At 40.2% G+C, this 16,304-nt stretch overlaps 2 protein-coding genes across 3 annotated transcripts in view; both read right to left on the bottom strand.

Annotated features, from left to right (window-relative positions):
* esyt1b (extended synaptotagmin-like protein 1b) overlaps positions 1 to 7,716 on the bottom strand; it is a 35,783-nt gene extending 28,067 nt beyond the window's left edge. For both annotated transcript variants that reach the window (XM_028446521.1, XM_028446522.1), the window contains exons 1-10: positions 7,045 to 7,716; positions 4,262 to 4,303; positions 2,449 to 2,583; positions 2,288 to 2,361; positions 2,133 to 2,205; positions 970 to 1,059; positions 780 to 835; positions 577 to 697; positions 319 to 495; positions 103 to 185 (exon numbers count right to left, since the gene is read on the bottom strand). In XM_028446521.1, coding sequence (XP_028302322.1) covers positions 103 to 185; positions 319 to 495; positions 577 to 697; positions 780 to 835; positions 970 to 1,059; positions 2,133 to 2,205; positions 2,288 to 2,361; positions 2,449 to 2,583; positions 4,262 to 4,303; positions 7,045 to 7,401 — 1,208 coding nt within the window. In that variant the 5' untranslated portion in view covers positions 7,402 to 7,716. The remainder of the gene's footprint in view (positions 1 to 102; positions 186 to 318; positions 496 to 576; positions 698 to 779; positions 836 to 969; positions 1,060 to 2,132; positions 2,206 to 2,287; positions 2,362 to 2,448; positions 2,584 to 4,261; positions 4,304 to 7,044) is intronic.
* A 2,015-nt stretch (positions 7,717 to 9,731) lies between these two features.
* On the bottom strand, positions 9,732 to 15,647 carry zc3h10 (zinc finger CCCH-type containing 10). Its single transcript, XM_028446547.1, has 3 exons — positions 15,467 to 15,647; positions 13,103 to 14,379; positions 9,732 to 11,452 (listed from the first exon to the last, which is right to left on the bottom strand). The coding sequence occupies exons 2-3, from the start codon at positions 14,240 to 14,242 to the stop codon at positions 10,937 to 10,939; spliced, it is 1,656 nt and encodes a 551-aa protein (XP_028302348.1). The 5' UTR covers positions 14,243 to 14,379; positions 15,467 to 15,647; the 3' UTR covers positions 9,732 to 10,936.
* Between the last annotated feature and the right edge of the window lie 657 nt (positions 15,648 to 16,304).

Below are 16,304 nucleotides of genomic sequence, written 5' to 3'. Positions count from 1 at the left end.
GATCTTGAATCTGTTCATGGAGAGAGAATAATGAATGAGGAATAGTAACATACAGTATGAGAGAAACAAAGATGCGTATGAGACAGAGTGATGGATATTTACCTGCCCAGGAAATCATCCTGGTCTGGATCTTTGTCATAAACCTCCACTTCCAACTCCTGACCAGGGACTTCATGGACTATGACCTGATGTACAGGATACACATAAGGACATGTCGACTGACAGAAGCGTGAAAATGGAATCTGACCGCAAGCTCTTTGAGGTTGGTTTGAAAGCACATGAATGAGAAAAGTAAACCTCAGCGTCTTTCCCACTCACCTCATACATCTCACCCCACTTAGGGGAGTCGGTGTTGTCAACGTGGTGGGAGGTAAAGGTTTGAGGGCCGACTCTTAAAATGGCATAAGGGTCAGACAGGCCAGCCATCATCCCTTTCACATAGTTGTCCTTCGCTGCCAGATTCTGAGCCTCCAACAAGTGGATACGTACTACACCCTGACGTTAAAGAGTGATAGATGAATACTGTTTCCTTAGATTTAAAATAATGTCGTAAGATGTAGGTGCAGTTAGCCTCACCCTCGGCAACGGGGAGCGAAGCTGAGCCACGTGCAAGCCAGGAACCAGTGGGACCACCAGGCGGTTGGGCAACACCAAGAAGGAGGCAATGGCATCCATAATCATGCTGTCTGACATCACACTGCCATGAGAGGGAAAAGCATTGGTAACGTACAGAGTAAAATAAACACACGCTATGACAACATGCATACTAATGGCCTTACTTGAGGCCAGGAATGTCCAATAAATTGGTGAGTCCAGTCCAGTTGATGTCGAGTTTCTGGGAGAAGAGGATAGAAAGGAAGCACAGAAACTCTATCAGGATTGATGAGAAATCAATACAATAAAAAGCAACCGAGGCTACACTGTGATCAATGATAGGCAGAGGGTGACGGTGCAGTTTTCAGGACATACAGGCCTGCGGATGAAGAACATGCTGACTGCACCTACGATGGGCACGTCACCAATCAGAGGCTCCAGAATCACACGCATCATCCCGTTCAGCTAAGGACAAAGACGGAGAACATGAGTACATGTACATGTGTGATACAGAAATATAGCCTTTCATTTTCGGGAACACTTTACTTGAAATTCTATACATAAAGGCTGACATTAGGCTGTCATTATCATGACATGACACCTGTCATTAGCATGAATAAGGTGTCATGAAGGCTGTCATTAAGTGTTGCTTGTTACCCTAACCTCAAACCCTAACCCTACTTAACCCCACTAGATCCCTCCATCTAACACAAAAAATGCCAACATAGCACCAAAGGTGTCATAATTTAACAACGACACTTAAAGGCACACTGTGCAACTTTTTGCCACTAGGGGCACTAGACTGGGAACTTTCACGCAAGCGCCCCTAGTGGCCAGTCAGTCGGCCCAGCCTCCTTTCGTCTTTTGATTATGTATGCAGACAGTAGTTGACCTGTAACTTCGGGATAAGGATTGGCTCTAACCGCCGTCGTCAACCTCCCTTGCCGAGGGTCGGCGCGGCGGCCGGGGGCGTCAGTTACATATCTGACTTGCTGAATTCCCCTACTAAAGAATCCACGTTTAACTGAACTATCGAATCAATTAGTGCACCATTAACACGATGACCATATTGTGCTCTTATGGCTGTAAACAGAGGCTAAACTCGTTTCAGCTGCCCACAGCAATGGCGCCCGCTCGTGAAATGCCAGTATGTTGTGACGTCATGTAGGAACAACAGTATATATATCCAAGCCTGTGGTCACGTGACTGCCATAAAGCGATACGTTCTCCAGGCATTCTTCAGGTCACATGACCTGGCCAAAGAAGGTACATCCCTCCAAACTTACATGGTCGGTATTTCAAGTGGGAAGCCCCACTCGGAGCATTGATACTGTCAAGCGCTGTATACTGGCCAGAGGAATCATTTAACATAGCTCATATGGGTCTACTCTTTATGTGTAAAAGTCCACGGTGTGCCTTTAATGACAGCTTTCATGACACCTTATTCATGCTAATGACAACGTAATGTCAGGGATGTATAAAACTTCAAGTAAAGTCTTACCTCATTTTCTTTATGTTACAACGACTGACCCGTTTACCTGTATTCCTTTGACTCCCGCTTTGCAGAAATATCTTTTCACTTCTACGTTGATCTCTACATTACCAATGTAGCTGCAGATGCAAAAACAAAATGTTGTTGCAAGTAAAGCTCCAAACAAAAGGAATGTAAAGCAAGTGTGGGACAAATAGTGACCTGATATAGAGATCCAGGAGAACTTGGCCTTTGTCGTTTTCTGTGTGAGCCTTGATTCCTACAACTTTCATGGCCTGAGCAAAACACAAAAACAAATGTAATTTTTATCTGCAATTATTTCTAGTTCAGAGTCATGGTCGAGCTAAACTCTTGGTCATCACCTTGTTTCCCATGTCCACTTTGGTGAAGCTGAGAGTCTGGAGGTGAGCGCTTGAGGCTCTGATGGAGGGAGCGATGGTGTCCATGAGGAGCTTTTCTAGATACTGGCCGACAAAGGGCCACACCTGCTGTAGCACCTGCAGTGATATCCACCAAACATCGGGTCAGAAACTTTTACACAGTAAGCATGTCATAGCTTATGTGCAGCATGCTATCATAGCCTGGGTCTGTGCATAGTGTCAAAGCTGTCTGAACAAGCTTTGACTTCCTGAGGCTAAACAAAAGAATGACAGAGCCAGCTGGAGCAGGCTGAGCCTTCACAGCTGTTGGATATCCTTTTTTGAGCCTTTTGGTGTCATGTGAATCATGACATGTGGAAATCTGTGGTTCACAGGGGTAGACTGGCCATTTGGCATACTGGGCATCGTTCCGATGGGCCGGTCCAGTCTGCTACATTTTTTTTTCAATAAGCGAGTCAAGGCGACCAAAACTGGTCAAAAAGTAGCAAAAACATGGCAAGAAAAGAGTTAAAGGTGACTAAAATGGGCTAAAAGCAAAAAAATGGGTGAATAAAGAGGAACCAGGTGGTATGTAATGGCAAAGAGTAGCTTAAATAGGCAAAATGTGGCAAACAATAGTGAAAAGGGGCAAAATGTGGAACACAAAGAGGCAAAATGAAGGGAAAAAGGAAACAAGTGGTATTTATTGGGCAAAGGTTCGCTTATTAGGATGAAAAGTAGCCAAAGAAATTAAAGAAAGGACAAGAGTTGAATAAAAGTATCAAAAAGAACATGCAAAATCTAGAAAAAATAGGAAAAAAGAGATTTTTACTGGCAAAGGGTAGATAAAGTCTGAAAAAAGTGTCAAAGCTTTTCGAAACAGGACAAAAACAGGACAAAGGAAGTTTCAAAATGGCCAAAGGAAATAGGTAAAAAGGGGTTAAAAAGTTTTCCATTTTTAAGGTTTTCTGGGGGAATAATAATTAGAATTAAGACATAAAGAGCCACATGTTGAGCATCACTGACTTAATAAAGGCTTCTACGTGGTGTCCGCTGATAATGTAGTGGGCTGGTCAGGACAGAAAATGCCAAGGTTGAGTTTTTGTCTCAGTCCACCCCTGGTGCGTCACATGTATGAATGTCCCACTTTTCACATGGCAGTGATTGTGCTGCATTACCTTATTTAGTTTTCCCTTCATTCCTGAGCAAGAAGCTAAAAGTAGCGGCTGTGCTTCTTTGTGTACTAAAACCTCCACAGAGCTTTATTGTGTAACATAGATGGGGAGTGAGTCATCAGCTGAACGCTGTGTGGTGTCTGAAGCCTGACCAACAGCTGATCACCCCTCACAGATACAGTATCTCATATTCTCCTTTGTCATTCCGATCTCGTGGTGAATAACTTTTCATCTGTTGGACTCTTTAGCATGGAAAAAGCATGGAAAGAGTGGGCGGGGCTACAGCAGTTTTGTTGGTTTTGTTTTTTTAGCTGTGAGAGACTGAGGAGCTCCTCCTCCTTCTTCTTGTTAGCCTCTAAGTCTGTAATGAAATGGAAAAGTCAGGGGGACGGCCTGGCACTGGGCCTGCTCTGTGCTGCAGAGGCAGAGTGGCATGGCTGATGTAGGAGTGCTTTAGGGAGGGATGGAAAATGGCAGCAACAGGAGAGTGAGCGAGCGAGCATCTATCTGCTAACAGCAGCTTTAGAGCGAGCATGGGGTAACAAGTGTCCATCAGCAGAACAGCTGGGACCGTGGATGAATAGACGTTTGTTTGCTAAACTGAGGAAGTGCAGTCACACAAAAAAGACTCCAATGCTTACCTTATTGAGCCACTCCACCTTCTCCACATCTGGAAAGTTCACCTTTAGGAAGACAAATATAGATTTAATATATAAAACTGAATAAATTCATGTTACACAAGGCTAATGGAGACAATCTGTCATTGTAAGGAGTTTTGTGGGTGGGTTGGTTTCTGAGTCATGGTAATGATTGAGTTGTTTTATTGTGTTGTTTTTCAGTTAGACATTAAGTTGATTATGTGGTACATTGTGTTAATAAAGAGCTGGTAGGAAAGTAATGCAGCATGTACTGAGAGCCAGCTAAACGTTCACAACGTCTCTAACAACTTCTACATGGAAAGAACACAAGTCGGAAACGTAACAATCCCGGAAAGTTATACTTACGGAAAAAAACCATGTTTCATGTGTCTTATAATGACGATAATTACATTTACCAGACCCTTTTTATCCAAAGTGACGTACAACATGAGCAGTTAGGGTTAAGGGACTTGCTCAACATCCCATAGTGATGGCTCAGGTTAGATTTGAACCAGTGACCTACCGATTACAAGCCCACTTTCTTAACTATTATTATTATTCTTAACAGCTTTAAGGTTGTAGTTATTTAGTTGGTTTCTGGCTCGTGCTTGTGACTTCTGATAGTTATTGTCTGTCTGTGGTTCCAAGATTTCCTGTTTCTGTTTTAAGCTTACACCCTGTCTTGCTTTGGGATTAGGCTCCCTCCTGTTACCACTCAGGTGTGCCTCATCACCTGATTGTCCTCACTCACTATTTAAAGAGTGTGAGTTTACATGCAGGTTAGAAACAAAGACAATGAGTGTTGACAATAGAAATATCCTTTCTTCATAGATATATAGTATGTTCTTGCTTTTACTCATTATCTTTGGCTGCTGCAATGAGTGAATCTCCCCACTGTGGGATCAATAAAGTATAATCTAATCTAATCTAAACACAATAGATATGATTTCCACTACTGTGCATCTATTCATTCAATCCTTTGAAAGTGTATCTATACTATAGACTGAATATTGTGATGCTACAATAACAAATGTATGTTTTATTAAATAAAATCTTCCAGGCTCACAACAAACCTTTATATTAGCATGCAGACGTGAGTATATATTACATATAATACTGTATATATTATTTGTTTGTTGATGTTGATTTAGAGGTTCAGTAAGTTTCGGCATCACTAGTCGACAAATGGTCTTCCTCTATCAACCCACTTTGTACATAAATGTCGATCCTATTGCTCAGTAACAAACCAGTAACGTCCATTCACAGGACGATCTCATGCATTGGTTCAAGGCTGGTTTGAAAAAGACACCAGTTGGACAGAGAGAGTGACATGTAAATGGTAAATGGACTTGATTTTATATAGCGCTTTATCACCACACTGAAGCAGTCTCAAAGCGCTTTACATATCAGCTCATTCACCCAATCACTCTCACACCAATGGGACAGGACTGCCATGCAAGGCGCTAGTCGACCACTGGGAGCAACTTAGGGTTCAGTGTCTTGCCCAAGGACACTTCGACACATAGTCAGGTACTGGGATCGAACCCCCAACCTCTCGATCAGAAGACGACCCTCTACCACCTGAGCCACGGTCGCCCAAGTAAAGTAAATCTCATCTTTCTTTCTTGGATCCTGCAAAGTTTAGACACTCCTGTTGATTAATGATGATATTATAATAACAAATTACACCAAGTACATGATGCATTAACACTGATATGTCTAGGAAGTTCTGCAGGAGCTGCTATTGTTGAGATACCTGTGTGTGTGTGTGTGTGTGTGTGTGTGTGTGTGTGTGTGTGTGTGTGTGTGTGTGTGTGTGTGTGTGTGTGTGTGTAATGTGATGTTGACTGGCTCTACGTCCCATCTGTGATCACTCCCAAACAGGAACCCACAGGAGCCTCTACAGGGTGTGGCCAGAGCATGTGCGTCAAAACTGGCCAATGTGGTTTCCAGCATTACCAATACACCAACATGTAGCCTACTGCTATGAGGGTGTGTAAGCATGTGTCTGCTACAGGTGGGACGCTTTAGATTACCTTTGTTTGTGGGCTTGTTTTGGGGATTTAAAACCAGAGTACCCAGGACCTTCCAGATATATATGTGTCATGATATAGATCAGTGGTTCTCAAACCCTTTTCTTTAACTTTTGAATCTAAGTCGCCCATTTCTCTGACTACAACATTTTGCTCAGAATTCTGTGAAAAAAATAACTATAGACCATAATGATGGAATGAATGAGTGATAACACACATTTTAAATAATCTCATTTTGTAAATAAGTGGAAAGAAATGGTATTTAGTGTCTCGTGAATAGATTTATTTCTATAGGTTTTTTCCTTTAGTAATTTACTGTCATCTTCCTCCTGATGTGGGACCAAGACTGACCCTCATATTTTCAGTTCAGACCATTTCTATCACCATTGTGTGTTTTTTTGGTGTCATTTTGTGTGTTTTTGGAGTTATTTTGTTGTCGTTTGACTGTTCTTTATATTATTCAGTATATTTGTCTCTTATTTTGTGTGTTTTTGTTGTCGTTTTGTGAGTTGCTGGTATTATTTAGTCAAGTTTTCTCCAGTATCCCCTGTAGTGCCATCGCGTACCCCCATTTGAGAAAAATTAATATAGATGACATTCTTCACAGCATGGATGGATGGACAGATGACAGTCATCCCCATGTGCTTACTCAGGGTCAGTGTGTGTGTGTGTGTGTGTGTGTGTGTGTGTGTGTGTGTGTGTGGTGGGGTAGTGGTGGTGGTCTGTAAATAATGCTGATCATTGTGATCTCACCCATGCAGGCAGTTCTCTCCTGATCTTGGACCCCTTCATGGACGTGTAGTCCTCCTCGTTAGAGAACAGCTGTATGGCTGATCGCAGACGCGCCTCCTTGGCCTCTCGGGCATGTTTCCACCCAGTGTAAACCATCATACCGAACACCAACAGACTGGTGCTCATCCGGTAATAACCAGCCAGATAAACTGGGAGCAAAGCACCCAGACATTTTCCAAAAGTCCAAAGCACTGCCACAGCACTGATTCCCTTAGCTTTCGGTGTTTGGGGCTCAGAGTCACCCTGTGGTGTCTGCTCTGCGTCGCTCGGACGCTCTGCGTCCTTGGCTTCACTCGGCTCCACTTTGTCGCTCTGCATTTCTCTGAGATTATAATCTCAAATTAACAGCGGGACGAAAACTTTAGTTTTACAACTCTAAAGTACCTTTTTATTACTTTAAAAAAAAAAAAAAAAACCTCTTTTATATCAGTTACTGCATATTTAAACGCGCCCAGATGCGTAAAATGCGTCCGTACCGTCTTTAATATGCAGAGCGCCTGTTTTGCATCCTGTTCAAGCAGCAATAAAAGCGTGTTTCCTCACGGGAGGAGGAATAAAAGGCACTGAACGGGTGTGAGTTATGGCGAGGAAGTCACCAGTGTAGCAGGGTTCCTCTCTGTCTGTCCCGTTAGCTGCTCAGACCACGCCCACAGGAACAATAACTGCGTCTTTGACTCTTTCACTGCTGCGTCAGATGACGTCACAGACACTGGGATACAGAAATGTAAAGAGTAGAAGTGTAACAATATCCAAGTATCGATTTAAAATAAATAAATAAATAAATATATATATATTAATTTAGAATTTATTTTATTATTTTCAAAACCTTTTCTGCTTTTTCACTAAAATGTGCAGGTAGGTCTTCATAAAAATGTTGTCACTGTTTGTTGAAGGAACCAATATATTGTTTACTGGAATATTGCACTATAATGGTGTCACTGGTAAGAAAAACCCTATTTTTTTGTTTACAGAAAGCACTATTGGAGATACTTATTCGTTTACATTGGTATGTTGACACTTATTTACAGAAATGTTGCACTAAAATAGTGTCACTGTTCATAGGACACTTTTTCAATTTATTGTCTTTCAGAGATAAAATATAAAAATTGCATTTTTTCACTTAATCTTTTTTTCTTGTTATGTCATAGATTATCGTAGATTGATTTCCAATATATCGATAATCGCAGTATTGTGATATTATGAGATAATTGTTATTGTGAGCTTTGTATCGCGTATCGTATCATATCGTGAGGTACCCAGAGGTTCTCACCCCTAGTAAAGACTACTACTACTACTACTAATAATAATAATAATTAATATTATTAACATTGATAATAATGTAATCTTTATAGATCACTGTTGTGAAATTCTGCTCTGTATTTTTACCCATTTTTCCCGAGGGGTAACAGTGGGCTGCAATAATCACATAGTTGACTGTTAATTACAACCATGGCCTAATTATATTTGTAATTGTAATTTTACAAATCTGTTGCTGTCGTAATCGTAATTAAATTGTAATTGAGTTCAGATAATTGACTTTGTAATTGTAATGGCCATGAAAATTCTATAAAAATTGTCAATTATAATTTAACCCAAAACTGAGGAACACATGTTACAGTTCTATTTACAGTTCCATACATATGTAGTCAGTTATTTATTACATTGATTAGGTAGCCTAACAAGGTAACCAATAGATAGAAAAAATAGATATATTTGTTTTGAGTGTATTTTAAAAGTGATTTAGAACAGGGGTCCTCATGGTCTCACCCTGGGACCCACATTTTGCCACGCTCATTAAATCGCAACCCACTTTTTTTTTTTAGAATTCAACCAACCGAATTTAGTTTTTCAAAACTAGCTGTTGAAAACACACATATATAATTTTTATTTTATTTTATAAAATCTATATATTAATTCCTGTGCTACATGCATTTCACAGCATGCCTGTCAAAATAAAAGACAAGTCCAACATGAGAGACATTAAGTATTTATTTATTTTTGACTAGCTACCCACCAGTTGAGAATCGCTGATTTAGGACCCCTTATCACTTGAGATGCTAACAGAAAGTTAACACAAGAGGATGGTTAACTTTTATTAGGTTATTTATTTCAGGCTCAGTAGATGTGATGAATTGTAATTGAACTTTAGTAATTGAAAACATAATTGTAATTGACTTTCTGAGGATAAAAAATAATTCAGATTTAATTGTAATTGGAAAAAATGCTGGTCAGTGTAATCGTAATTGAATTGTAATCGAACGTGTGCAATTGAAAATATAATTGTAAGTGAAAAATGTAATTGATCCCAACCCTGACCTGACTCAAAGTAAAAGTTATTAGTTACTTTCACCCCCACTTTTATTTTTGGTAATAAATCGTTGCCACGGTTCCCTTACATACAGTAAATATCTCATGTATAAACTTAAAAAGGAAGAGAGCACAATTGGAACTTGATTTATTTTCCACTAAGGCATCTGTATAAAATAAAAGGCTTGTCAAAATGTACAAATATTTTTTTTTTTAATAACACCAATAAATACAATTCAAGCATACAGTAGCTAACTTCATTAACTATAAAACTGCCATGTGAGTAATAACATAATAGTTAAAAACCCCAACCTGAATTAATAAAAGTTGCTGGGCGTTGATCACAAATGGCTAAGATAACATATGGATTATATTCAAATATGTGCCAGAAACTATAATAAAATAATATTCAGTCACGGTTGGGTGTAGAAATGTTATAAATTACTTTACTTCTTTTAAAATGTACTAAAGTCTGAGTAAAATTACTGATTTAGAAATATACTCAAAAAAGTAACCATAAAAGCAACTCAATTACAAAAACGTGAGTACTTGTAATGAATTACTTTCACCTCTGCTGTAATGGCAGCACATTTCCCACCACAGCAGTGGGATGAAGAAGGCTAAACTGGGCAGTAGCTCAATAGAGAACATTAACAATGCAATACTTGACCTTCTGTAGACGTTCTAAATCCAGGCTGTGGCTACAGTGACCTGACATTAATACAGCCTGTTTGTAGAGCCACACGGAACATGGATTATGTTCATATTTGCACAGTGGGACTCCTCCCTAACTACATGTTCAACATAAAGCTCCAGACGTCTGAATGAGACATGCTGTGTCCATGTGTGAGCAAGAGAGAGAGACTAAGTTCACATTTCTCAGTGATGTGATTTTATGTATAAGTCTCTCAGATCTATGGCCACAGGTCAGATAGTGGAGCACAGAGTTCACAGCAAACATGGTGATTCTGCTTTTAGTTGTTATGCTGCAAAGAAGTGGAATAAACTGTGAGCAGAGCAGAAGTCAGCATCTAATGAGAACATTTTTAAATCAAGGCACTTTTTTTCTCTACTGCGTATGATTGGGAGGGAGATGATGTCATTGTTGATTTAAAGATTTTACTGCTGATTTTAAAGTTCTTATTTAATTTTAAGCTGTTGAATGTTTTCTGTTACACTTTTTGATCATGTAAAGCACTTTGAATGGCCTTGTGTATGAAAAATACTATATGAATAAATTTGCCTTGCCTTTAATTGTGCAATCAATGTACACATAAAAAACATACACAAGGAGCTTCTTTATTGAAATAGTTCAGCCACTTAGAATGACATCGTGTTTATTGAGCTTGTTGGTGTGTTTGGTGCTCATGAGTGGAAAAGTCCTTTGGTTCACAGACCTCTGAAGGTCAACCTGTGTGTGTGTGTGTGTGTGATAAACATATACCACAAGTTCAAGTGTCTGCACATCACTGCAGTCACTGTCCTGTCATCATGTTTGAAACAAACATAATGAAACGCTTAAAAAAACACCCTGAGGGTTCAGTATTCAGTGAGGCAACGTTGTGATCCTCATGCTTTGACTTGCAATGGGGTATGACACCATTGGGGTGGTGGCGTGGCTCATGGTGATGCCAGGAAGAGGCTGGGTCATGGACATGGACACGGCCACCGGTGCCACAGACACAGCCACGGGCGCCATTGACACAGGAGGGGCCATTCCCTGAGCGATGGTCTGTGCGAGCGCGGCGGACAGAGGGGTTATCTCCGGGTTGAGGTGAGGCGGGGGAGCCGTGGGAGGGGCCGCATTCGTTGGCGGGGCGGATGCCACCGTGGGGGCCACCAGGTCCTGCTGGGTGACCGGTCGAGGCTGCAGGCCTGCACTGCTCAAAGTGGTGTGAGTCTGGGCGATGCTGTGGTTGTAGGAACTAACTGCACCTACAGGGGGCACTAGAGTCTGCTCAGAGGGGGCAGGAGTGGACGACAGAGTCATCACCTTGGCCTGGGTTCGAAACTGGGCGTTCTGCTCCAGGAGGACCTCATTCGTAGCCATGAGATTGGAAACCTGAGGAGGACAGAAGAAAAGTATTGAAAATAAAGCAATATTTAAAATGAAAAATAAAAAAGGCAGCTTTTTTTTTTATACAATCAATATTCCTTAAAAACAAAAAGGTGCATGCCAAACTATTTCAACAGCTACATTTATGAAATCATACCAACATTTCTGACAATAGTTTGTGCTGAATGCTATGAAAATACATTCAGATTTTTAAATTTGATCATGACAATCATTTTCCTATGTTGCTGCTCTTTAGAGCAGGGGTTCTCAACATTGGGGATGCGAGACACCGGGAAGGGGGTCGCCAGATGCCTTTAAGAAACTAAGAATAATTTTTTAACAACTTGAGCCCATTTTTGCTTATTTTACCCTTTTTCTGCAACTACACCAAACTTTAACCTATTTACATCACTTTTTCTTGCCATATTTTTGCTCCTTTTAATTAATTTATGCTACATTACCCTCATTTCTGCCACTTCTTTTAGTTAATTGCGCTTGATTTACATAAAACATACTTCGCATTTTCATAGATGTGGTTATTATTTTATAAGAAGTTACGAACTTAACAGAATCAGAATCTGTTATAGAAACAAAAGTTTTACTTTTTTTAAAAATGTAATTTGACAGTTTGATAAACATACCACTTGTTTTTGGTATTGGTACTTGGATTACAATTACTTACCATTCACTTGTTCTCACAAGTTAAAAAAAAAAGCAAATAAATTGTATTTTATACCATTTTGTTAGGCCTGGGCAATATATCGAGAGTCAACATATATCATGATTTCTGTATGAGCGAAACAGTAAATCAGAATATCGTTTATAGGTATTTTTATTTTATAGCTTTTTTTTTTTTATAATACTAATTTTAGGAGAGCATTCAGAACAGTAGATGGATTTCTAAGTGCGTCCTAACCCAGACCTTCCCCTAAACAAGAACTCACTCACTCACACATACTGTCCCTTACAGGAGAAACAGACTAAAGTAAAACGTAATGTGCAGCTGTGTGTTAATAAATGTGCCTGTGTTGCATTTTGCATCAGCAAATTTAGTTTTTGATCAAGTTTGTGATATTGTGTTGCTACGAGTAGCCTGGATTAAGCGACAAGATGCCTTAGCTCAGATATTTTATACTGTATATTTTATTTGGACTAGATTCATATTTGAGAAGGTGAAAGTATAGAATAGAGTTGTTGTTTGAGTTCATATGTGGTGTTTTGATTTGAAGAATAATAACTAAAACATGTTTTATTTATTTAATCAAATTAAATGTTTTTTTTTTTGGTCAATAACTAGACATTTCAGACAACCCTGTTTAAATTCCGGGCAACCTCACATGGGGTTACGACCCCAAGGTTGAAAAACACAGCTTTATTGAGTTGAAATTGATTGAGGTTTATATCGTTTATCGCCATTTTGAGGAAAAAAAATTGTGATATGAATTTTGGTCCATATCGCAAAGCCCTACATTTTGTACTTGCAAAGGCAACATTTGTAATTATTGATATTGCGATATTCATCATATTGTTTAGAATCAGGATATATCATATTGTGACATGCAAATCGTGATTTGTATCGTATCGTCAGATTAATGGCAATGCACACCCCTAATAGAAACCAATCAGCCTATGACTGTTATTATTGCTTCTTCTAACCTGCTTCTTCAGCTCTTCCACTCTCTTCCTCAGCAGGCAGTTTTCTTCTTCCAGGAATCTGTACTCCAGAGGACGAGGTGGCAGTGTGGCTTGAACCCCAAAATCATAGTGTCCCCCTCCGCTCCCATCGCTCAGCCGCAGCCCCTCCAACCGCCGCCTCTTTAACTGTAGCGTGGTGTGATCCATTGAAGTTTCCATCGACCCTGCGTCAAACATCCCACTCTCCATCAGAGGATCGTACACTGAGAACGTGTTCCTGTCGTACCGACGCTGTCCTGAAGAGCCTGAGGAGAGACACCCACCCACCCCCCCTCCACCTATTCCGATTCCCGACATACCTGGATCTCTGCACCCACCTAAGCTCTGGCAGCCTGCTCCCATCATTGCACTTCCACCCCCCACAAGTCCTTGCATCACTCCACAGGGGTTTCCGACTCCACCACTCATCCCTACACCTGAGTTTACCAATCCACTGGCTCCAGGTCCAGTGACACCACCCACCCCAACTCTGGAAGGCTCATATTCAAAGTCCTTTTTAACATGTCGGAATTTACACGTATTGCCACGTTGGCATTCTCCTTTCAGGAAGTCTCTGCAAATAGGAACCTCCCTTCGACTATGAGGGAGATCCATGGGTGACAAACCCATTCGTGCAGCGACTTTGCCTCTCAGTTTAAGAGGCAACTCTCCCGTTTTCTTGTAATAGTCCTCATCTTCTTTCGATCCATGGACAAAGCGACAGTTGGAGCGCATGCAGTCTTTGTTCTGATGGTCATGACAGAAGATAAACTCGTTCTTTTGCACCCCCAGGTCCGGCACCTCATTAACATCAGGGTGTCTAAAGCGGCAGCGCTTTCCTCGCTTGCAGACATTGCGTATGAAGTCCCTGCATACCCCGTCAAAAGGCAACCCTGAGCTCTGCCCCCCAACTCCACCATTTCCACAACCATTTCCGTTTCCAAGAGCTCCTCCTCCACCCATGGCCCCAGAGCCAGAGAGGTTTCCTCCGCCGCTAACTCCTGAACTTCCTCTGCCTTCAGCTGAGCCTCCTGCCAAACCAGACCCAGGCCCACCTTCCTCACCCAGACTAACACCACTCCCAACACCGCCACACAGGTAGGAAGTGTCCCGGTCAGGCATGGCGCTTGGCCCTGCTCAAAGAGAAATTAGCACTCATGTGTCTGTGGGAAATGGCCGACGTGGACTGGCAAACGTTCACATACACAGGCGAGGGAAGTTTTTTAATCCTGGGAGGAAGGTGGTCAGCGTTTAACCATCTGAAAAAAACAGAAAAGGGGGTTAGACATCAGCTACAATAGAAGACTTCATACAAGAGCAGATAGTGTTTGACCCAGATAAATATAAGCTGACAGATGTGAAAAGATGTGACAGAAAGAAAAAAAAGGGCCAAGACTACTTTATCAGTCCTGAATGCAATTCAAACAGTCAGCTACCCACATTCACATCACATTTAATCAGGGAAGTGTCTATTGATATTTTCCGAACCCTGTCTACATAAGCGAGTGGTCTAAAGATGCCTGACTCAAGAATTCTTCCTTCCGCTGCCGTTTTTCATTTCTGGCCGTGGCTATGGATACGTAAACATATCCATAGAATTAACTACCCCCGCTAACCCTTTAACTTTAGCCCTATCCATGACTCTAAAATGTTTATATTTGTCAGATATGTTCTTTTAAAAGTGGAATTTGCCGTGTTAAATATGTTAAAATGAAAAAAATTACATGTCAAAAGTGGGATTCAAACCCAAGTTAGCGGGACACGGTGAAAACACAGGTACATTAAGCTTATGTAGAAAAGGTCCGAAAAAGTACCATAGTCCCGGGGGCTATGAGTAGGTTTAACGTATCTCTAGACACTTTCTTCATTTTAACATATCTAACACGACAAATTCCACCTTTAAAAATACATATATGAAAAAAAACAAAACATTTTAGGGTTTTTCCTGGGTTAGGGTTAATGTTAGGGCTAAAATAAAAGGGTAAGCGAGGTAGCTAAAGATAAATGAGCTAAAATAAAACTTTAAGTCACGTTAGTGACTAAGCCACCGTGTGCCAACTTCAGTGTCAAATAATAACAATTATAGAGACATAAATGGCGCACAAATAAGAGAAATTGAATTTAGTTAAAGTGGAATTAACCTCGATGAACAGCTTTGATATTTGTTTTAACCCAAACATCGAACAACCAACCACTAAATCATCGTTGTAAAGCTAAAATGTGCCTGTAATAGACCAATAGTTGTTAATCTGTAATAAATGAAGCACAATATAGCATTATAACAAGCAACAATACGCTAGAAGCGCAAATGGAGCTACTTCAGGCTACTTTTTAACAACGTCTTACCCAGAAAGAGGCTTGAAGATTGATGAACGAGGAAAGTGTGACTTTATTTAGCCACCAGGAGTTTAAATGTACATGTTTCTGTTAACTACAGCTGCTATTTTGGCATATCTACAGAGGCCTTGTTTTGGTTTAAGAGGCACCAACGAAGAAGACCACGGCGAATTTCTTCTTCGTGGGATCAATTGGCTTAATACAGGTTATTAGCGCCACCAGCTGGAGGAAAGATATAGTGTTATTATTCTCTCTGAAGGCATCCTCTTTGTTGGATTTATGCGATTTTCTGGTTTTGGTTTAAAGTTTTTTTTGTTTTGTTTTGTTTTTTTACTGTAACTTGAAAAATAATTGAATCTAACTTCAGAGCACTGATGAGAAGTGATGGATATAGAAACAACATATAACACACAACCCTTTTCATTCTTAATATAATTATTATTAGAAGTTAATTCCATTAATTGTTGATTTCTTTAAAAAAAAATTAGATATATCTATATCTTATCTTTATCTCTATGCAGCTATGCTTGCAATGCTATAGAATAGAATAAATACAATACAATGGGATTCTTGTGCATGTCCCTGAGTCAGATTTAAAAAAAAAATAAAAAAAAAAAATTCAAACAACCATTCAGTGAAGACAGCAGAAGTTGCAAAATAAGGAAATAACAGAAGTATAGTCTACAAAAATATAAATAAATAAATACAACCTGAGTTGAATGTACATTTTACACATGAGGTGAATTGTTCAGCGTGGTGAATACATTTTCTGTACATGACAAATAAAAGAAAATAAAGTGTCGGTGCGTATTTAAAAACAAAGCGTTCCTGAGCAGAGAACGTGTGT

Source organism: Gouania willdenowi, chromosome 5 (genome assembly GCF_900634775.1).
Source record: "Gouania willdenowi chromosome 5, fGouWil2.1, whole genome shotgun sequence".
Classification (NCBI taxonomy): Eukaryota; Metazoa; Chordata; class Actinopteri; order Blenniiformes; family Gobiesocidae; genus Gouania; species Gouania willdenowi.
Note: the sequence above shows the minus strand (reverse complement) of the source record. Positions and strands in the feature narration are given on the sequence as shown.